This window comes from Nerophis ophidion, linkage group LG02 (genome assembly GCF_033978795.1).
Source record: "Nerophis ophidion isolate RoL-2023_Sa linkage group LG02, RoL_Noph_v1.0, whole genome shotgun sequence".
Taxonomy (NCBI): Eukaryota; Metazoa; Chordata; class Actinopteri; order Syngnathiformes; family Syngnathidae; genus Nerophis; species Nerophis ophidion.
The window spans coordinates 22,848,794-22,873,257 of record NC_084612.1 but is presented as its reverse complement, the minus strand read 5'-3'; the positions used below and the strand labels follow the sequence as shown (position 1 = coordinate 22,873,257).

At 38.2% G+C, this 24,464-nt stretch overlaps 1 protein-coding gene across 3 annotated transcripts in view; it reads right to left on the bottom strand.

Moving 5' to 3' along the window:
• lpin1a (lipin 1a) overlaps positions 1 to 23,534 on the bottom strand; it is a 38,827-nt gene extending 15,293 nt beyond the window's left edge. Inside the window, exons 1-8 of one of the 3 annotated variants that reach the window (XM_061879207.1) lie at positions 23,368 to 23,533; positions 10,799 to 10,999; positions 10,492 to 10,587; positions 9,180 to 9,276; positions 8,890 to 9,100; positions 6,584 to 6,652; positions 2,274 to 2,366; positions 248 to 362 (exon numbers count right to left, since the gene is read on the bottom strand). In XM_061879207.1, the coding sequence (XP_061735191.1) occupies positions 248 to 362; positions 2,274 to 2,366; positions 6,584 to 6,652; positions 8,890 to 9,100; positions 9,180 to 9,276; positions 10,492 to 10,587; positions 10,799 to 10,990 (873 nt within the window). In that variant the 5' untranslated portion in view covers positions 10,991 to 10,999; positions 23,368 to 23,533. Of the gene's footprint in view, positions 1 to 247; positions 363 to 2,273; positions 2,367 to 6,583; positions 6,653 to 8,889; positions 9,101 to 9,179; positions 9,277 to 10,491; positions 10,588 to 10,798; positions 11,000 to 23,367 lie in introns of all 3 variants that reach the window. The other 2 variants (XM_061879215.1, XM_061879223.1) reach the window with 2 other exon arrangements.
• Between the last annotated feature and the right edge of the window lie 930 nt (positions 23,535 to 24,464).

The window sequence follows — 24,464 nt, the reverse complement described above, 5'->3', positions numbered from 1 at the left end:
TAATAAAATACTAAAAAAAAGAAACTAAATTTATTAAAAACAAAATTATCAATCATAATAATAATAATAATAATATTAATATCATTTATAGGTGGACCACACTTTATCATATGCATGTTTGAAATAAACTGAAACGGAACTGAACAGTCTCCAAATGAATGGTAATATCTACAATAATAGGACATGCACACAATTTTAAAACAAAGTGTGTACGTGTATGTGTGTGTGTGTGCGTGTGTGTGAATACCTGTGCAGCTTGTGGCAGTTCCCCCCAGGTCCACAGCATCTCGGGGTTGTCTTTAGCTCGGCTGGCGAGCTCAGAGTCGCTCTTGGGCGTTGAAGACTGAGAGTCGTCTGCGTCGCTGAAAAGAATCACACGTTGATCCATTTGGACGCCGCCAGTGCAATATTTAAATTAGGGCGATCAAACAATTGATATTTTTAATCAGATTAATCACAGTGTTGCTGTGGCTTCATTTCGATTAATCACCAAAAATTGTGTTTCATTTTGCTTGAGCAAAGAGAGTCAAAACGGAAGCGAATACACTGTACTGTTTATGAATTTAACGTGTTTATAAAATCCCTAATTAAGAACAAAAACTGTCTTTTTTTTTTTAAACATTTATCCGCATTTAAACTTTTTGTTTATTTTTGTGGGATTTTAAAAAAGAAGCGATTTGGTGAAAATAAAACTGCTTTTTGCAGAGTGTGCATAATACTCTAAGTCAATCGTTTGTTCCGTCTCGGGCTGCAGATAATTATTTTAATTATTTTAGTCCCAGACTATAAGCCGCTAATTTTTTCCAACGCTTTGAATCCTGCAGCTTATCAAACAGTGCGGCTAATTTATGGATTTTTCTTCGCTAACGGCCATGATGTTTTGTATTCAACAAATAGTTGTCATATCCCGCCGACAGAGACCCTGAAAAAGGTGTGTAATTGTTTATGCTACGGCGCCAGCTTCTGGATGAGTTTGCTCACTGCAGGTGCTACGTGTTGACTATGTATTTCCTGTTTTGTGCCAAAAGTGTATTCGTCCACAGCGTTTCTGCTGAAAAGGACTGTTCATTCATTAGTCCAAGCAAATTTTGCAAGTTTTAACTAAAACAATTCATATCTACTAAATCATCTATCGTAATGTCATCAAGCTAGCGTTGTTGGCGTTAGCGAATATGCTAACACATTTACAAGTGTGTGTTAGTATTATTAATTAAACATGGCATTCTTTTTATATTGTTTCAGTTTTGTAAAATTCACCAATAAGTTACAGGAGTTACTGAGTCTCTTTAGCTGATTGGAGAGCTAGCTTCCGTAGCTAGGGGGTCCACGACGAAAACTTCTGTTTTGATTGATCAGCTGTTTTACTGCTGTGTGGCAGGCACCGTTTGGAAACAAGGTATATATTTACAAAATCTCTCGTAACGGTATACTGTATAAGGTATACTGTATATTTGCGGATTATAGTCCAGTGCGGCTAATATATGTAAAAATATTTATTTCTTTTTAAAATTTAGTGGGTGCGACTTAAATACCGGTGCGCTCTATAGCAAGGGAAATTACAGTTTTCTATCGATTAGTTCATTTGAGTAATTGACTAATCAAATAAAACTCACTTTATTGTCTCAACGAGTATTTTAGTAAAAATTGTTGATTTTTTTTCCTGCTTGCCATTTCTTAATTTCTAATAAATGCACATCATCAACATTAAAATTGCACTTTTATCATGTGTGCATAAATAAAAAACCTCACCGCTGTTTGCTGCCAAACGGCACCCACACACCACCGCTCTCATGTGCACTCTATTTCAGGGGGTTGTGCGCAAACTATGTCAGCGTATATATCAAGTTTTGGGCACTCCATGCGGTCTGGATTTGTAATAGTTACACTAATTGAAGCAACAGAATATAAAACAAAGCTTTTTTTAATCAAATTACTCGATTAATCATCCTAATTATATTATGTTTTTTGGTTCTTAATTTTCTCATAGAGAGCGCTTACGCGTTCTTTAGCTTCTTCCTTATTTCATTGTTTGCTTCTGTAGCCGGTCACTACCGCATCAATTGCTTATTTGCACATGCACGGCGATAACACTACTTGGACAATTTTTCTGAAATACATTGCCATCATATTAATATTGATTAATAATCATTATCAAATGGTAATTTTGAAAGCCCTAATTTAAATATAAGTATGTAGATAGTAAATCTGCTTAGTCAATAAGTGTATTGTGTGGCCTCTGGAGTGCTCAGAGAAGGTGAAAGTGGAGGTGATACCTAAGGTGGGAGGAGAGGTGAGAGGTCTGCTGTGGACAAGAGATGGACAGACCGCAGGACAGAGGGATGGAGAGAGTGTCCTTAACCATGTGACTATAAGAAGATAAACATATATACACTGTAAATGAGCACAAACAAAAAGAGGAGCTAAGAGAGAAGAAAAGTCAGACATGTTATTACATACTCATTGTGAGGTGAAGATATAGACCCAAACAAGCAATAATCATTCAATATTTGACATTAGCTACCTTACTTTTTGCATATTTTAAAAGAACACTCTAAAATGGGACTGGTAAAGAGGACAAAGATGAATAAAATAATATGAGATTTTGCTGTGACATCATGTAAATACTAGCAATTGTAACAGGTAGCGAGGAGAAAAATATCACATAATGTACACTTAAATTTAAATTTACAGCATACCTTAAATGTTTTAGGGGGTTTGTGTTGAAGTATTAGCAATGCTGCGGAAGAACATAATGTGAGTTGTCTAGTGAAAGGTTGTACAAATACTTTCAATTTAAAATCCTCATGTAATGCACACATGTCTTGAAAACACAGAAATTTTGCAGATACTAGTATTGATGAAAGGGCGGCACGGTGGCTTCCTTCTTCCTGCTGCCTGAGGCCGCGGCCTACAGTGGTCTTAGTTTTTTTGCGTATTTTGTTCGCTGTGTTACCTTGTTGGGCCTCAGTTCCTGTTTACGTGTGACGTCATCGTCTAATTCAGGGACCGGAAAAAAACTTGGATATTCCTGTCTTGTGCTACATTGGAATCAGCATGCTTCATTCAATAACTATTTTCCATATTTTTTGGCCTTGCTGCACCCAATAAAGAGCTCTGAACACTCTAATGAAAATCACCTAATTGTGAAAGGTTTTGGCACATGCCCTATAGCTTTTTCTATCTACAGGGCAACCTCCAGTACAATTGGAAAATTATATAAACATGTCTCCAGCTCTGCCCAAAAACCTATCAAAACTCAAATGCTTATTTGCTTTATATAAGTATCTCTCCAATCCACAAAATGGAGGACTTCAGCATGCCAAAGAATTAAAAGTAAATAAATTGCCAAGCGGGGGCTGTTGATTGCTTTACTTGTACATTTGTCCGAAAATGTGCAACCAAATCCTGGACCTGAGCTTTAGTGCTCCTAGACACTTCCTGATTTTAAATCATTGTCTGGTCTTAAATATGTTCATTTGAATGTACAGAGCTTACTACCAAGATGGACATGGTCAGGATTTGGGTAAATTTAACAGGTGCAGATGTTTTGATTTCGGAAACTTGGCTTACGAAGTCTATTACAAATCAAAACATTAACATTAATGGGCATAATGTTTACCGCACCGATATGCCAAAAGAAGGTGGGGGGTGTAGCAATTTATGTGAAATCCAGATTTAATGCTTCAATTGTTCTTTCCCAGTCAATCAGCAAAAAAAAAATGCATTTTTGGTTCTGGATGTCGAAATAGTAAAATCACTACATATTACTGTGCTTGGGTGTTACAGGCCTCCATCTGCTTCAAATGAGGCGCTAGAGTCATTAAAACAGCTTTTAAAGAGGTTAAATTACACTGAATTACTTATGTCAGAAGAATTTAACTGGGACTAGTTAAATGAAGCTTCTGATGAATTTAAAAGGTTTTGTGATTCTGTTACTCCCACCCAGTTGGTCAACTTTCCCACAAGGCCTAATCCCCAAATTCCAAACAAATCTACCTTGATTGATTTGATTTTAACTAATGTGCCTCATAAATTATCTTCTTTGGGTATATTCTGTAATGATTTGAGTGATCACTGTATTATTGCTGCATGTAGAAATATTAGAATTCCGAAGTGCAAAACCTCATATTGTTTGTTGAAGGAATCAATGAACAAGCTTTTTGTCGTGATTTGTGTTGTGGACTGGGAACATCTAAATCTAATACCATATGTACACCTAGCTTGGACATTTTTCTAATACATTTTCATGCACATTATTATTAAACATGCACTTTTTAAGTAATACAGAGTGAAGGGACAAGAAAATCCCTGGTTTTCTCCAGAACTGGCAGATATCATTCATGAACAAGGCATGGAATAATGCAAGTCAAAGTAACTCTGCCACTGATTGGACATACTGTATTTTAGACAGCTTTGAAATCAATGCACTTCCCTTATCAAAAAGGCCAAATCAGAATATTTTTTGTCTGTCGCTACTGAGATTCTCAGCAACAACCCACAGAAATTTTGGAAAGTGATCAAATCTCTGTCTGTGAATAAAAACACAACAACTTTTCTCACATTTGTACTTCAAGAATCAGTGCCAGTTTATGATCGAACTGAAGTCTTGAATGGTTTTAACCAGCATTTTTTATCGTCCGGTTCTCTATTTGACTCAAAAGGGACAGGGAATCCTTGTACAGACTCTCCCATGTTTTCTGGAGATCATTTTAATTTTGGTCCTTTTACTTGTCTTGAAGTGTATACAGCCCTAAAAACATTAGAGCGCAGAAACTCCCCTCGAGCTGATTGATGTTTTAAAGCTGGCAGCTGATTTTATATCAAAACCACTTTCAATCATTTTTAATCCGTCAGTTAAAAACAGAGACGTTCCAACAGTTTGGAAATCTGCTTTTGTCCTCACTTTATTAAAGGGAGGTGATGCAGCAGTTTTTTTCTTATTATAGGCCAATATCAAATGTGTCTTATCAAAAATTCTGGAATCTCTTGTTTGTGATCTGTTAAAATAGTTCTTCTCTTCAAATGAAATAATTTGTAAATATCAAATATCACTGATTCAATGACAGTGGTAAATGACATAATTGTAGCACTTGATAAAAAAACAGCACTGCGCCTCACTTTTTATTGATCTCTCCAAAGCGTTTGACACAGTAGACCACGCTATTTTAAAACGCAGGCTGTTTGTCATTGGAATGTCAGAACATTTGGTCGCATGGTTTTCAAATTATTTAGAAAATAGAACCCAGTGTATTAAATACGAGAGCCTTTGTTCAGAATGTTTCACTATTCATAAAGGGGTGCCTCAGGGATCTGTATTGAGGCCCCTCTTATACATCAATGAGCTGGAGCAATATTTTTCTGATGCTATTGTGCATTTTTATGCTGACGATACAATTGTTTTTGCTCTGGATCATCTGTTGAACATGCTGTTAATTCCCTGCAGAAATCTTTAGCTGCCGTACAGAATTCACTTATTGACTTAAAAGAATTTTCAATGTTGATAAGACAAATCTTATGCTATTTTCCAAACATAGGAAGGTGCCTCAAACTCCCCCAGTAGTGTCCACTCTTGAAGGGAATGTCTTAGATGTGGTGCATGAATATAAATACCTTGGTATTTTTATTGACTCTCTCACTATTAAACCTTTTATTGATCAACTGGTAAAGGAACTAAAACTTAAATCGGGTTTTTTCTTCTGTAATAAGAGATGTGGTTTTTTTGGTGTAAAAAAGCGCCTTGTCTCTGCCACATTTTTATCTGTGCTAAATTACGGTGATCTTTTTTATATGAATGCTACTCATTGCTGTCTTCAGATAGTGGACTGTATTTACCATGCTTCTTTGAGGTTCATCACAAACTGTAAAGCCATGACACACCACTGTGACTTGTACTCTCGAGTGGGATGGCCTTCCCTGTCCACTAGGAGACAGTGTCATTGGTACACTTTTATTTTGTACAAGGCTCTTCTGGGACTATTGCCCGATTACATTTACATTGATTTCACAGAGAAGTACAAACTCTGTGCGCACTGAGCTAGGGAAAAAAGCTCTTGTCTATGCAGCTTATTGTCTTTGGAACATGTTACAAAGAGACTGGAAGCTGACTGAATTTGTAATCCTTAAATGCTTTTAAAAGGAGCTTCAGTTATCTGTAACTGTTTTACTTGATGTTCATCCTGTCATTTTAATGCGTAATGTGAATGTCATTTTAAATGTAACTTTGCTGCCTCTTAGCCAGGACTCCCTTGAAAATGTGTTTTTTAATCTCAATGGGATTTTTTTCCAGGTTAAATAAAAAAATACTATTAACGTTTCTACATAATTTTTAAAATTATCTTGTTTTATAGTCAGAGTTATACTAAAATTTGACTTATTGCTGTGTATTGAGCTTTTATTCTCTTTAATTTTGGTTTCAAGCAGACGTGTACATCCTCCGGGTACAATCAGCTATTACACAAATGGACCTGGACTGAATGGTACATAAATCCCTCTCAAAAAGGTACACCCCCAGGGACTAGCATTGTATCATTTTAGGTACATACTAATACATCTATTTTTGAGAGTGTTCGATTCGTGTGTGTACCTCTTTGGGCGGTTCCTGTCTGCACTGGTGTGTGTGTTGGCTGCAGACCCTTGATCACCATAGAGTGTCCTGGTCACATAAAAGACAACACATCCACAGATTAACCAGTATATAGCAAGAACCCATTAGGCCCTGATTTATTAAATTCCAAACACCACACAGTAAACATGGTGTACAATCTATAACATAGCGTGCATAATATTAGTGGGTGTGTTGCGTGTGATCTACTAAGAATGCGTGTGCAATTGGAAAGTGGTGCAAACCGCCTTATTTAAATGAGAATTGTGCTTGTTCTATATGAAGCATCACCATAGCAACACTGTCATTTGCTGCACATTCATGCAATTATGCTCCTACCTGTGGCGTTTTGCTATGTTTTCAAACATGCAGGAGAAATCTACCATTTTTATGGGTATTTACAAACAGTCCTGCAGTGAATCTACAATGAAACCACTTTTTTTTTACTGCTGAAGGTGCGCTGGAAAGAGGCTGCACTTACACCACTCAAGACACAAAAAATGTGTACTTAAAGGCCTACTGAAACCCACTACTACCGACCACGCAGTCTGATAGTTTATATATCAATGATGAAAAATTAACATTGCAACACATGCCAATACGGCCTTTTTAGTTTACTAAATTACAATTTTAAATTTCCCGCGGAGTTTCTTGTTGAAAACGTCGCGGAATGATGACCCGTATGATGACCCGTGCGCATGACGTCTCGGTTTGAAGGGGACATATTAGCCCAGCACCACACACGGCTAAAAGTCGTCTCTTTTCATCGCATAATTACACTGTAATTTGGACATCTGTGTTGTTGAATCTTTTGCAATTTGTTCAATTAATAATAGAGACTATAAAGAATAATGCTGTTGGTGGAAAGCGGTGCATTGCAGCTGCCTTTAGCAACCGAGACACAGCCTGTGTTTCTTTGTTTGTTGTGAAGCTTTAACACAGAGCGGTCGAGCTAACATGTTTTCTACGTCAAACAGCAAGTTTTTGGATGGGAAAATTGTGATATCAATTCGGCTCTTACCGGAGACGTCAGTGGATTATGGGACTTCCTCCTGCAGCTCAAAAAGGCAGCTGTGATCTTGGCTCCTCCATCAGCTTCTCTGAGAGACACTGGCGTTCACCGCAGCCATCCGACTTTCAGGTATGGCTTTACAATATTACTAAAACACTATTAAAACAATAAGTAGATAAGGGATCTTCCAGAATTATCCTAGTAAATGTGTCTAATTACATCTGAAACGGTCCCACTGCCGCCGCCTGAAGCCGTTGCTTTTTTTTTTTTGTGCTTCACTCTAACTTTCTTTATCCACAAATCTTTCATCCTCGCTCAAATTAATGGGGAAATTGTCGGTCCGAATAGCTCTTGCTGCTGGAGGCTCACATTATAGACAATGTGAGGATGTGAGGAACTCTACAACCAGTGACGTCACGCGCACACCGTCTGCTACTTCCGGTAAAGGCAAGGCTTTTTTATTAGCGACCAAAAGTTGCGAACTTTATCATCAACGTTCTCTACTAAATCCTTTCAGCAAAAATATGGCAATATTGTGAAATGATCAAGTATGACACAAAGAATGGACCAGCTATCCCCCTTTAAATAAGAAAATCTCATTTCAGTAGGCCTTTGAAGAAGTTTTTATATAAAAAATATTTTAATATGTGAAAAAAAAAAATCTAATAAAAAAAAATACTAAAGGACATCAAAAAGCATCAACTGAATTTGTTTTAATCAGCCATCTAACTCCTCTAGAAATATACGCAAAATGAGTTGCACACCTTATTCTGCACACTTAACAGACACAATCCACTTTGCACAGGTTTAGTATATCAATATTGCGTGCGCTATCAGGTTTGCACATATTTTAGTACATGCAAACTTTTAGTAAATCAGGCCCTTAGTGTCGTTGTTCACGTAATAAGGTACAATTTGTTTTGTGAAAATGTTGCCAAATGTGCTCCTCCGATTCCCTTTTTGACGCAATAATGCTGAGTGTGTGTGTGTGTGTGTGTGTCTCTCAGGAATGTTCCTATCCCATCTATGTGGTAAGATTTCCTAAAAAACACTGAAAAGTCAAAAGCAGCAGCAGCAGCAGCAGCAGCAGCAGCGAGGACACCGCTGTGCTCCATTATGTCAAGGAAACAGAGAGTGCTGTGGGAACAGGACAAATTCTTGGAACGCCTCCAGAAACTGGAGCTGCCTTTCAAGGGTCCCCGCACACTCAAGAGACAAAGAAGCGCATTAAACGTATCACTTGGAAGACTTTGTCATCCATCACAGAGACACCAACCTGCCAGCGTCTCCTTCTCTCTCCTCATCAGAACTCAGGTCAATAGTAAACATGTTGTCATCATCTGAAAACTCCTCCCCGCTTTCGTCCTTTCTTCCTCCCCCTTCGTCTGGCCTAGCCTTTTTTCTCCTCTTCCTCCTTTTCTTACTCATCCCTCCGTCACCCTGCTGAAGCCCAATGATCTGGACAGGAAGTGATCCACACAGCATGTCTGTGTGGCAACAGATGAAAGCAATATTAAAGAAATGTGGTGTTTTTCACCCACATGTGTGGTTTTAAAAGACGCATACCGTGGTGACGCGTACTATTCCTGCTCAGCTGGGATTCCATTAACTCCGCTCCGGTCGACAGGATGGGTGACGTCGCCAGGTAGGCCGGAACGACTTCCTGTTAGTGAAGAAAATAATGATATAGTATGATTTAGAAGACTGTGTCAGAGGCCTCATGTCGACTTTAGGACATTAAAATCAACCTTGACAGTAGTGCATTTCAGTGCATACTTCTCTTTTATAAAGTAACACTGTACAGCAGATGTGGGCATTGACATGAACAAAATGATTTGCCCAAAAGACTGAAAAGGACATGAATACATATAAATAAATAAATAAATAAATACGAATGAATGAAATGAGTTTATTTCGGTTACATAATCAATCAATTTGCGTGATCAATTTAACAGCACAGATTTTACATACAAACAATCATACACATACACACACAAAAAGAAAAAAAAAGACCAAAAAAGGAATACGCTGAAGCCAAGGCTTATATTTGCCTATCCTATTCATTCACTGAAAATTAGATTGCCTGGAACATCAATGTTAAAAAAAAATCAATGGGATGAAAGTAATCGTTTTTATATTTTATAATTTTCCATTATTTCACCTTTCAAGGCATTCTTAAACCTTAACAAATAACTACATGTATTCAACTCATCACTGAGCTTGTTCCACCATTGAACTCCTAAAACTGAAATAAATGTGTGTTTTATATTCGTTTTTACTTTACATTTTTTCAAAAATCCATACCCCCGCAAATTATAGTTTTCTCCTCTTAATTTAAATAACCTAAGAGTACAAGCTGGAAGGCTGTTGTTCTTACTCTAAACATAATTTCCATTGTTTTTAAAAACACAATATCTGAAAATTTTAACGCATTCGAACTTCTGAATAATGGATTGGTAGGTTTATAGTAACACACTTTGTGCATTATTGTATTTTCCCTTTTTTTAAGTTTAATTATTGGGTCTATGTTTGTTTTATAAACATTTCCCCAAACTTCAACACAATTGTTTTTAAAAACACAATATCTGAAAATTTTAACGCATTAGAACTTATGAATAATGGATTGGTAGGTTTATAGTAGCATATTCAAATCTTCTCCTTAACAATATACATTTGTATCATCTGCAAACATAATACATTTCATTTATTAGATACTGAACAAATACTGTATCAAGGACACACACCAGCAAATGAATGAATGAATGTGAGGATTAAAAAAGTAATTTTAACTTAATGCAATGCAGGTTGTGGGTCCTTTTTGCCAGTATGTTGTGTTGTTTGCGGTGTTTTTCCTTGTTGCGTTACAGTCATCACTCACCAAAGTGCTCTCAGCTTCTTTAACAAAGAAGGCCTCTCCATTCTCCCCAAGTTTCATGTGCAAACTCACCGGTTCTCCGTTGATCTCAATGTCCACCTGCAGAAAAACAAATAGGGATTCAAAAGGACACAATTATACATTGTTTACAGTGTTGGTTCAATGAATTACACAATGACAATTTTTTAAAAAAGTTGCACGTTTTTATGGAACTCCAATTTGAACTTTGACTCCAATTTCTTAACCTTGATTCAAGATAGATGAATAAATAAAAACCCACAGAGCGGGTGAAGCAGTGTTGCAATCTCACCAAATTGTCCCGCGAGCGCAGGATGCCCATCTTGCCGAAGCGCACGTGAAAGGGGGAGCACTGCAGGGAGCCATCGGGCTGCCGCACTACTATCACATCGATACAGCCGGACAGCGTGGTGGGGTTGAGGCCTCTGTACAGCTCCTTGACCTGCACAAACACCTGGCCCGCCAGCTGACCCACATAATTCATGGTCTGGATCTGAATTGTCACAAAGAAAGAGAAAATCACTGGAGGAATGCAGCTGATACTGAAGCATATACTTTGTTATTTGTTGTAAACATTTTTAAAGTTGTACTGCCATTTCTAAATTCCTAAACTTAATGTGGTTCTTGTTTGGGAAGTGTGAACTGTCATTTTAAAATGCAGTGTTTCTCATATATTCATCCCGCCACAAATACATTTGGTGCTACATTTTATTGTCATACCAGCGCATGAGACGGCAGGAAATTTGGATTCTTAAAGTACCAGTATAGTGGAAAAACAAGTTGACCTTACATGCTTGATTGTGTTTCATTGCATCCATTAACCCATATCCAATCGTATTTACAATCGGCAAAGTATGTAAAACACAGTTTAAACATTACAAAAATCCATAAATCCAGTCAGCCCTTTTGAATATTCCACTCTGAATACCTTCGGCTATTTGAGAAAGCTTCAACACTCTATAGTATCAAATCAGTCATACTGGAAATAGGCAAACATTAGACAGAGATGTGTTGTCAATCATTCACAATCCCTATACACAACATGAACACATATTTTTTTCTATTTTTAATGCTTTTTTAAGTCGTAAATAAATAAATACATAAAACAATGCACTCAATGGGGGCTCTCTATTTTGCCCACAAAACCATCTAAATAACCATCCATAACCCGCCAACCACTCTGTACATATCGTGACATGATTATTAACCAAAGAGTAGCGATGTTGTCATTATAAGCGCTATCGCAAACTAACTATTTCTTAGCGGCGCAATGATACAGACAGCCAAGTAGCCCTCTGCTGCTTTACTGTGATCCAGCAGCGATGTTCGGCTGCTCTCGCCTCAACTCGTCAAAGTTATTCTAGATTATAAATCATGCCACTCATCTGGATAATAGGAAGCTTTAGCCTTGAATCTAGAATATGTTCATCTGTGATATTCGATGTATACCCAGAGATGGAGACAAACACAAACAACAGTAGACAGTGCCTGCAGGAAGACTTTTCCCTGTTAACCCTTCGTGTGCAAGTATGAGCAGAAATCGTACAGTAAATCGTTTTTTTATGTTTGTAGTTTGTATTTCTTGTTTAGCACTTAGCAATACTGCTACATGATGCTATAGTGTTTCACTAAAGCTGGATTTGTTTAGCAGTGCTTCTATAATGTGTAGCTCATCCCCCTTATATTCAAAATCAACAATGTAAGGTTCTGGATTATAATTTTGCCCCAGGTAATCGTGGTTTGCTCTCACAAAGTCTGCATAATTTGCATTGTTTTTGGTGAGGAAGGGATTTGTGCTTCCTACCTCTACATGGCTAGGGGATCTCCGTGAGATTGATACTTAGGAAGTCTTTAGGTGTCATGAATCAGATATATGTGATATATAAAGGCAACAGGTTTTTCCACTCTGCTTGTACTATAGTTTCTTTCAGCCACCTTATCGCCCTCACATTGTAATTGGACTCTATGTGAAAGTAACTTGTCGTTCTAACTTTGTACAGTAGATGGCATCGTAACTCTGCTTCTTAACGCATCTCATAAGCACCTGGGCTCTCATGTAACAAGCTTGTCTACGCACAAAAACCTGTGAAGGCCTTTTTTCACGGCAAAGATGTGCTGTATCAAGGCTGAACTGGAACGTGGAAATGTGTGGTGTCTCACTCCAACTTCATGCTTCACTTACTCACATTTCTACAGGCCGTGGATAGTTTCGACTCACAGAGGTGGTAATTTGATTTTTATATTGAATAATATTCGTATTAACATTTGTGAGGACATTTAATAATTTATCTAGCCGATCATTCCTCCACCTATTGCTGTCACAATGTGTTCCCATGACTGCAGCACCAGCTTGGCCAGTCAAGTTGACAGCACCTGTCGGTGGTGGTGGCGGCACATTTGCACAGCAGGAATGACCCCGCCTTTGTGTCACGTACTGCTGCTACAGCAAGTAGCTCTCCTGTGTTGTAATAATGAATTGAGTAATCAAACAAAGTATTTCACATCGTTTTTGATAGAGCTGGCATGTTTAAATTTAAAAGATTGCAAACCAAATATCACATGGTTTTCACATGAAAATATAATCTGTCTGAGCAGGCTGATGTATGTAAATATAAACACACTTTGTTGTAAAATACACAAATTACCCACATCTTTTACAGTTTTACGTATCATTGCAGCGACTATCTTTCCAAACTGGGTTATGGGTGGTCAAACTCAATTATCTCCGGTCCCCACCTTCTTCCTGATGCCCAACCATTTGTTCAGCCTGTGTGCGGTTAAAACCGGAGGACACAAAAAATGACATTGGCTTTCAATTTCGACCCTTGAAACATGAGAGAGAAGCACCTCCTACTGAATCCTGATTGGGCAGAGCATGCAGATCTCACACACATGGCTATTTAGGCATGCCAAGCCAGGCAAACTTGTGCGAACAATTTGAAGTTGATTGCAATGGAACAAAGAAATGTGCTTTGATTTGTGCGTGCACACACTTTAATACATATGATTATTTTCTTGCATTGCATACATTGTTTTTTGGATTTGAACATATGTCTCATTGTATTAGAAAATCCACACAACTCCTAATACGTGAGGGCTCTGGTCGGTCAGAGAATAAAAAATCTAGCAGGGGAAATAAGTTTTGACAACTTAATCCCGATCCCTGTAGATTGTTATTTTCAAAGAAGGGTCTGTTGTCAAATATTATTGAACACTTTTGGAGACTCCAACATAAAATTAGGTCCTGCTGTGGGACACAAAATGAAGTGAAATACACTTGAGCGGAGTGGCTCGGCATGTGGAGCGGTCATCCAGAAACCTGAGAGTTCCTGGGTCGATTCCAGCATCTGCCATCCTAGTTTCTGCCGTTTTGTCCTTGGGCAAGAGACTTCACTCACTTTGCTCCCAGGGCCACCCACACGGGTATGAACCTAACTTACCACCACCTTCTGAATGAATGGGTTTTCCAATGTAAGGCACTTTGAGAAATATAATTGATTCATATTGTATTTCATATTTGTTGCACATTTTTATTGCAGGTTTGTCATATTACATTTGCTTTTGATGTGTTTTTTCAATAAAAATATATATGTGTCAAGGCCAATTGTCCTGTGCTGTGAATTATTTGACCTAGGTTATTTTTGGCATTATTATAATTATTTTAATGTTATTTACTTACTCAATGTCAAAAAAAAAAAAATGGCATGCACATGTGTCACGGCCAATTCTGTAAATTAGATAAGATTGCTCAGGGTTTCCCCTAAACTGGCAAGATACCTGTTGCGGTGTGTGTGTGTGTGTGTGTGGGGAGGGGGTGGGGTTTGGTTATGGGCGTGGTCCCAATTGCATAATTTTGATGGTGACATGATTTTCTTTATAAAGGCTCAAAACATGTATACATACATTTAAAGAGCAACCTTATTTTCAAAGTATGTTGGTAATATAAATACCGGGCCGGTGCGCCACATTTAATTACATTAGAATAACCCTGTTGCTGTCCTGTGGGAAACACTAGTATCAGTTAAAAAATATTTGACTTATGTTATATAAGGCAGTATTTCTAAAAATGGAAATCCTATTTAGTCTTACAGTACATTCTTAATTTTATTTTTTATATTTATTGTAACATTTTGTTGTTGTTGTTTTTTAACACTGCACAAGCTGTATATTGTAAGATTATTTTCCGACATATTTTCTTTCTTTTCATTCTTTCATCCATTGCTACACATTTCTAAAATGTTCTCTTCAATTAGGAAATGGTGACACTTAAACGAGTTAGAAAATAAAATATTGTATATCCCATCCATCCATTTTTTCTACCGCTTATTCCCTTTCGGGGTCGCGGGGGGCGCTGGCGCCTATCTCAGCTACAATGGGGCGGAAGGCAGGGTACACCCTGGACAAGTCGCCACCTCATCGCAGGGAAAATATTTTATATGTTTAACATATTACATGTTAAACCCATGGTATGAATGAATTATGAATAACAGAAATGGAGACATGTTCAAACTAAATAATACAGGTGTAAAAAAAAGAGATTTTCGAATGAATCGCGATCCTTATTTGTAACGATTCTTAATCGAGTCAAACAAATCAAAAACACACACACATATATATATATATATATATATTTGAGATGGCGACTTGTCCAGGGTGTACACCGTCTTCCGCCCGATTGTAGCTGAGATAGGCACCAGCGCCCCCCGTGACTCCAAAGGGAATAAGCGGTAGGAGATGGATGGATGGATGGATGGATGGATGGATGGAGTTAATCATACAACTGGCACCCGATGTTATTCAAAAAGTATTGATTTTGAATCGAGGATTAGTTTTAATGGAGATTCGATTCTGAAACGACTAGTTACCCCCAAGAATAGAATTGAATCATGTGGTACCCAAAGATACACAGCCCAAGTAAATTTGCTCATATTTTGCTCACAAATTCAAGGGAGCAAATGTGCATGGTATCTGGAAATTGGTATGATATGCTGTGATGTCTTACCCAACATTACAGCCTCCAATTAATATTTCTTGAACATTATACGAGGAAATGACCTTGTGTTTTTAGTGTTGGAAGATGAGTTCAAACACAATCAGCACGCCCCTGGGACATTCCATAGCATGAATTATTGATCATGTTATTCCAGGCTGTTCACACAGAAAGAAAGATGTCCAATGTACTTTGCTGCTATGTGTAGATTGTCTCAGCTTTGGGCTGCGTGAAATCAGAAAGTATGTTTTTCTGCCTTAACGATAACTAGATTCCCCTTTTTGAGTGAGCCTAATGATGCTGCACTGATCCTGTCATTCGGATACCGTAGGAATTAATGCCCTCAGCCCACAATGCCAAACATGGCCATGGACAGAAAGAGAGTGGACAGGGACATCATGGTGTTGAGTCAAGAAAGATGAGGAAGGAACAGGAATGAATCGATATAAATTGTTTTGCTTTAGATACCAGGCCTTAAACACAACAAACAATCTCAGCACTGAAGATACAAACAACAAAAAGGGTGTGTTATTTAAGCGGTTAAAAAAAGGATTCATGACAGACAGCTTCATATTTTAGCAGCCTGACAACATTCATATGATCAGTATAGATTTAAGACCTTCTGCTCCAATGAGGTCACATCACACATGCGACTTGCATGAGCTAGTTATTGTGTCACAAATATAAATAAAGTTGGTGGCATCTTTGCATGGGCTTCTTCAACACTTCATGGTCCTTGCTCTGAGCAATGAAGACACAAACGGATTCCCCGACTGTGTTCCAGGGACTAAACTGGTACAAAGTGCATTAGTAAGTTAGATGAATGATTAAGATTGAACACCACTTTTTTTTTAACTCTGCCCATCATCCAGAATCTTAATGTGAGGCAAGAACAAACATACCTTTCCCTTTTCTGTGCATACTAAATAGTGAAAAACTGCCCGTAAGAGGCAGCTACAGTAACAATGCAGGTCATAGGCATACAATCTATTCCGCCTTTATTGCCCTCTAAAAAAACCTCCATAACCAATTTACATACATACTGCGAGTATGGATGTAATGTAGTAATGGGAAAATTCATGTTAACATGTAATATTTACAGTATTTTATTCATTGGGCATGATATGGTATTTAAAAATTACTGTAACTTCTTTCTACGGTGCATTGATTTCACAAAGTGCATAGCAACAAACACTATTGTTGCTATGCTTCATCATTTCATTTGCCAGTCAATCAACTCCTGCAAATGGAATTATGATTGAGAACCTGATAATACTTATTTATCCGTACTAACCACTCTATGAGTTGCTGGCACATGCACCTACATGCTGCCTAGCTGAAGACATGCGTATTGTATTTCTTTGTCATGTCCGCCTCACTATATAAGAAGTACTGGTCTAATGATTGTACCACTTTAAGGGATAACTGTATTTCATATGTGCAAGTATTTTTAGCACAGCCAACAGGGGTCAACCAATATACATTGGTCATACTTCCTGGTTGATCCTGTTGATTAATTCAAGCAGTGCTGCCACCTAGCCGGAGGCTCAAGTATCGTTTAAAAATGAAATAATTATTGAGAAATAATTATTGAGAAGCACTGTGCTGAATGTAAAACAGTGACTTACAACGTCTGCTCTCACTGGGGATGCCGACTGATTGGATGTTGTATCTTTCAGCATAAGACACGTGCTCTCTTAAAGATGCTAAATTAAGAAAATGTCTCACTCCTCAGATAAAAATGGCTCACAGCGATGCTGTGTTCCATTTGTTGAGAGCCATATACCTGTAGTATTGTGTTGGTAGCGTGTGGATTTTCAAAGTTGACCAACTTCCGGTCTATATAATCTAGCATTCACTTTTACAAACTCAAAGGCAATGCAGCAGCAGCAGAACAATCTTAAGCTTCTTCTTCTTTATTTTATGGTGGATTGCGACTAATGTTATCAGCAGCTAAAACTAGCTCGCAGTTGGACACTCGCTAGTAGTCGAAGTTGCAGTGTGAGCAAGGCAGAAAAGTAGTTAGCTCTTAGAATAACTATGTCGCTATAGCTTGGTTAATATGCAGGAAGCGGCGTGTAAATAGAGTGTTGTTTGTGGTTTTTTTTTATGTTTTTTAGAGGGATTTATAGCCAGAGTTGATGACTCCCATTACATGCATTGTTAGCCGCCTCGTCCTTACAGTTTTTCACTCTTTGGAACACACAGAAAAAGGAATTACCGTGGTGTTTGACTAGGATAAAAATTGTGGGTGATGGGCAACTTTCCAAAAAAAAAAAAAAAAAAAACTGCAGTTCTTCTTCAAAGAGTAGAATATGGTATCAACCGTGACCTTTTACTTCTACTGACTTCTTTCTTTAATCCAAACACCACTGACTGGCACATCCTGGCAGAGGTGAGCAATTCACTGCACCATAGCAACAGTTAAACAATGTCCACTCGACAGTAAAGTACAACAGTAAATTAATTATTTGGAATTCACACAGACATGCAACAGAAATTAATACAGCAGAGGCATTACTGTAATAATTTTATTATTGTAATATTGTGTTTAAAAAGAGCTGCAAATATAGTACACATATTTTTACTTCCCTGAAAGTGTCAATCAAACCAGAGCATTATTACTTTGTAATGACTTTTGATCAGGAGCATATTTATTCAGATCGGGTAACAAGCAAACCTATTCATTGGTGGCCCTTCACATAACAAAAACGTAATTTAGCATGTTGTTGGAAAGCACCATGCCATTTATTGCATATTAAAGCTTGGCGAGCCAGGCAACGAATTCATAGGAATATTAATCAATATTTATTAAAGTGTTAGACATTTTTCAAAAATCATTTTGTTGTTAGCACAACTTTACCAAATGTGATGCGTAGCACTATTATTGTGAAGGCCGGAAGTGTGTGACTGGAGGGAAAAAAGAGAGTTCTTGACTGGTGGCTGTGTTGAAACAATAGATTGTTATTAATTTGATGTTTTGGGTCCCCCTAAGAATCTCGGGGCCCAAGGCAAGTGCCTGTGTTTGCCTAATGGTAAGTCAGTCCCGGCTTTTATAACAGCTCTTGTATTGGCATAGTGCCCAAAAAGTATAAAACATTGTTATTAATTAGATGTTTTGGGTCCCCCTAGGAATCTTGGGGCCCAAGACAAGTGCCTGTGTTTGCGTAATGGTAAGTCCGTCTCTGCTTTTAATACAGCTCTTGTATTGGCATAGTGCCCAAAAAGTATAACTAACACACTCCTCAAACAAAGTACGTGTATATAACTACCACTATCTATGGTTTTTGTATAATATATATTTAAAGGGATGGTTACAACATTGTTGTTGTTCAAGCCCGACAAATATTATAGGCTATATCTTATATAATTTTGCCACCATACTGTTTCACTCTAGTCAGTTATGTTCCCAACCATAAAGAGTTGACAGTTAGAGCAGTATAGTTGCTGACTTCAACTTTATTGTCAACTTCAGTTGCAGTTACAATCCAAAGTGGCTGACTCACACTTGCCCGCTTACTTCCTCTACTCCTAAACGTTCCCCCCTGCAACATGTATTAATAAGCTGGCGTATTTACGTAACAATCATATTGAAACACATACCTTAACAAAACAGACATGCACAGCGGTTTGTGAATGACAAACACTACACATTGATGTCCTCAACACTGACCATGTGCTCAGACACACGCACGCACGCGCACACACACACACGCACACACACACACACACACACACACACACACACACACACACACACACACACACACACACACACACACACACACACACACACACACACACACACACACGCATCGAACACACACATTCTTGTATTTGTTACCTTCTTGAGAACTCAGAAAAATGCCTGCCTCTTTAGGACCATACTTTCTAGATATATAAAGATTTTTATTTACAACATCCATCCATCCATCCATCCATCCATTCATCCATTCATCCATTCATCCATTCGTCCATTCATCCATTCATACTCTTCCACATACTATGCAAATATAAAAAACATAAGGTTTTAATTGTTTTGTTTGTAATTGTTTTTGAATCTTCATGATTTACTTCAAGTTATTACAGTATGTCTCTATATACATATTTATTTGATTTTTGTATTAATTTTTGACCAAAGGGGGCAAGTTTAATTTTTTTACACACACTTGTTACTGCATATGTCGGCCAGAGGGGGAGCACTTCAAATTTTTACAAACAGGTTTTTTTCAGTAATGAATAGGGAAGTCCTTCCTTAGCTGCCGTCTTGTTTTATAATATATTGCTGCCTCTGCACCTTTCAATGTTTACTTTTGTATGCACATTAAATCGACAAAAAAATCCTGATTTTGGAGCAATGTTCACAGACTCTAGTATTTGGCTCTCTATTAGATGCAATGGTTTTCCGTATTGGGATCATGATTTCGGTCCTAACTTGTTCACCGGTCCTCATATGGAAGGTACTTTTTCTTGTTGAAGTCTCAAGAAGGGTATAAAAATACAAGAACACGTGCGCACAAACAACCACATATTATTGTATTTTCTTCCTTCTTGAGACTAGAGAAAAATGCCTACCTCTTTAGGACCACCCTTTCTAGATATATAAAGATTTGTATTCACAACATTAATAATATAAACCATCCATGCCAATATAAAAGGTAATGTTTTAGTTGTTTTTTTGTTTGTAATTGTTTTTTAATCTTCATTATTTACTTCAAGTTAGTACAGTATGTCTCTATATGTCATACTTGCCAACCTTGAGACCTCTGCATTCGGGAGATGGGGGGTGTTGGTAGTAGCGGGGGTGTATATTGTGGCGTGCCGAAAGAGTTAGTGCTGCAAGGGTTTCTGGGTATTTGTTCGGTTGTGTTTATGTTGTGTTACGGTGCGGATGTTCTCCCGAAATGTGTTTGTCATTCTTGTGAGGGTTCACAGTGTGGCGCATATTTGTAACAGCGTTAAAGTTGTTTATACGGCCACCCTCTGTGTGACCTGTATGGCTGTTGATAAAGTATGTCTTGCATTCACTTACGTGTGTCTGTAAAAGCCGCATGTATTGTGTGGCTGGGCCGACACGCCGTATCTATGGAGGAAAAGCGGACGTGACGACAGGTTGTAGAGGACGCTAAAGGCAGTGCCTTTAAGGCACGCTCCCAATATTGTTGTCCGGGTGGAAATCGGTAGAAATTCAGGAGAATGGTTGCCCCGGGAGATTTTTGGGAGGGGCACTGAAATCTGTGAGTCTCCCGGAAAACTAGGGAGGGTTGGCAAGTATGCTATATGCATTTTTATTTTATTTTGTATACATTTTTTACCAAAGGGGGCGCGTTTAAATTTCTTACACACACTTGTTATTACATATGTTGGCCAGAGGAGGAGCACTTCAAATTTTTACACACGCAGGTTTTTTTCGGGGACGAATAGGGAAGTCCTTCTTTAGCTGCTGTCTTGTTTTATCATATATTGCTGCCTGTGCACCTGTCAATGTTTACTTTTGTAAACACATTAAATCAACAACAAAAAAACCTGACTTTGGAGCAATGTTCACAGACTCTATTATTTGGCTCTGTATTAGATGCAATGGTTTTCTGTACTGGGATCATGATTTGGGTCCTAACTTGTTCACCAGTCCTAATATGGAAGGTACTTTTCCTTGTTGAAGTCTCGAGAAGGGTATAAAATTACCACAACACATTCGCACAAACACACACATATTCTTGTATTTTCTACCTTCTTGAGACTAGAGAAAAATGCCTACCTCTTTAGGACCACCCTTTCTAGATATATAAAGATTTGTATTCACATCATCCATCCCATCCATCTTCTACCGCTTACTCCCTTTTGAGGTTGCGGGGGGCGCTGGCGCCTATCTCAGCTACAATCGGGCGGAAGGCGGGGTACACCGTGGACAAGTCGGCACCTCATCGCAGGGCCAACACAGATAGACAGACAACATTCACACTCACATTCACACACTGAGGCCAATTTAGTGTTGCCAATCAACCTATCCCCAGGTGCATGTCTTTGGAAGTGGGAGGAAGCCGGAGGGAACCCAAACATTCACGGGGAGAACATGCAAACTCCAAACAGAAAGATCCCGAGCCTGGATTTGAACCCAGGACTGCAGGACCTTCGTATTGTGAGGCAGACGCACGAACCCCCCTGCCACCGTGAAGCCCGTATTCACAACATTAATAATATAAACCAACTATGCCAATATAAAAGGTAATATTTCAGTTACTTTTTTGTTTGTAATTGGTTTTTAATCTTCATTATTTACTTCAAGTTAGTACAGTATGTCTCTATATGTCATACTTGCAAACCTTGAGACCTCCAAATTCGGGAGATGGGGTAAGGGGGGTTTAGTGGTAGAGGGGGTGTATAATGTAGCGTGCCGAAAGAGTTAGTGCTGCAAGGGTTTCTGGATATTTGTTCGGTTGAGTTTATGTTGTGTTATGGTGCGGATGTTCTCCCGAAATGTTTTTGTCATTCTTGTTTGGTGTGGGTTCACAGTGTGGCGCGTATTTGTAACAGTGTTAAAGTTGTTTATACGGCCAACCTCAGTGTGCCATGTATGGCTGTTGATAAAGTATGTCTTGCATTCACTTACGTGTGTCTGTACAAGCCGCATGTATTATGTGGCTGGGCCGACACGCCGTACGGACGGTGGAAAAGCGGACAGGACGAAAGGTTGTAGAGGACGCTAAAGGCAGTGCCTTTAAGGCACGCTCCCAACATTGTTATCCGGGTGGAAATCGGTAGAAATTCAGGAGAATGGTTTCCCCGGGAGATTTTCGGGAGGGGCACTGAAATTTGTGAGTCTCCTGGAAAAATCGGGAGGGTTGGCAAGTATGCCTAAAGCATATTCATTTTATTTTTGTATAATTGTGTTACCAAAATTACGCGTTTAAATTTCTTACACACACTTGTTACTACATATGTTGGCCAGGGGGGGAGCACTTTTTTTTTCGGGGACGAATAGGGAAGTCCTTCTTTAGCTGCTGTCTTGTTTTATCATATATTACTGCCTCTGGACCTGTCAATGTTTACTTTTGTAAACACATTAAATCAACAAAAAAAAAAAACCTGACTTTGGAGCAATGTTCACAGACTCTAGTATTTGGCTGTCTTTTAGATGCAACAGTTTTCCGTACTGGTATCATAATTTGGGTCCTAACTTGCTAACCAGTCCTCATATGGAAGGTACTTTTCCTTGTTGATGTCTCAAGAAGGGTAGTGCACACACACACACACACACACACACACACACACACACACACACGCACACACACACGCACACACACACACACACACACACACACACACACACACACACACACACAGCGTTCCCACTCTCACAGGACATTGCTTCCACAATAGCCAATCCCAAAACGTGTGTATTACGTAATGGCCAATCACAAGGCAACTAGTGCATGGGGGTCATTCAGTGTCATTGACTGTACACACAAACACACAGCTTGTGTTTTTAACAACATACTTAACGGAAGCCCACATTTTCAACATCTTCACCCAATGTCTTTTCCTGAATAAAAAAATAACATATTTTCAACGAAAAATGTTACTATATAAAACATTAATAATGTACTTGGTCGAAGCCTAGTAAACATATATGAGCTTTTGAGGCTAAATAAACATAACGTACGTAGGTCATGGGATGCAGTCATGTGCTGGCGTTCCATGTAAACATCTTACACATGTGGGCGAGGCACCGCCACTCTCCATTCAAACAACCGCATTGGAGAAATGAGCAAAACAAGTCTTACAGCCCACGGACATAACGCGACATAAACACGCGCAATATACATTGTAGTAACTGTTGTTGTTACGTGATGCATTTGAGTCTTACTTACATCGATAACACGCTTTGCTGCTGCTTCCGAGTTCTTTCCGTCCGAATCTGTGCCGTATAAATGGTTACCTGTGTGTCCTCAGCCCAAACATTGTCAAATATCCGATATTATTCCTTGTGTTTCCTTTCAGCTGCTAAAGGCTGCGTCGCTATTTAAACTGCAGTACAAATATTCCTCCCACTTGTCAACGCGCCGCAAATAAACTGCCCTCTGATTGGTCGAGCTCCGATGACGTCGGAAGTTAGTATTTGTACCAATTCACGTTGATTTTATTTGTAAATGTTGCATTGTATAAATATAGGTTTATAAAATTAAAAACAACCCCCCCCCCCAAAAAAAACGTTGATTTTATTGTACGTTTACAGCAGAATAAGACAGTGGTTCTCAAATGGGGGTACGCGTACCCCTGGGGGAACTTGAAGGTATGCCAAGGGGTACGTGAGATTTATTTAAAATATTCTAAAAAATAACAACAATTCAAAAATCCTTTATAAATATATTTATTGAATAATACTTCAACAAAATATGAATGTACGTTTTATAAACTGTGAAAAGAAATGCAACAATGCAATATTCAGTGTTGACAGCTAGATTTTTTTGTGGACATGTTCCATTAATATTGTTAAAGATTTCTTTTTTTGTAAAGAAATGTTTAGAATTAAGTTCATGAATCCAGGTGGATCTCTATTACAATCCCTAAAGAGGGCACTTCAAGTTGATGATTACTTCTACGTGTAGAAATCTTTATTTGTAATTGAATCACTTGTTTATTTTTCAACAAGTTTTTAGTAATTTTTATACCTTTTTTTTTTCCAAATAGTTCAAGATAGACTACTACAAATTAGCAATATTTTGCATTGTTATACAATTTAAAAAATCGGAAACTGATGAAACTGATGACATAGTGCTGTATTTTACTTCTTTATCTCTTCTTTGCTTTGAATAGGGGGTACTTGTATTAAAAAAATGTTCACTGGAAAAAGGCTGAGAACCACTGGAATAAGACATGGACGTTGATGTCTACCTATCCATATATTTGAGGTAAAAATGTTTGTTTTTTTACATTAATGTGAAAACAATGACAAGTGTATAAACAC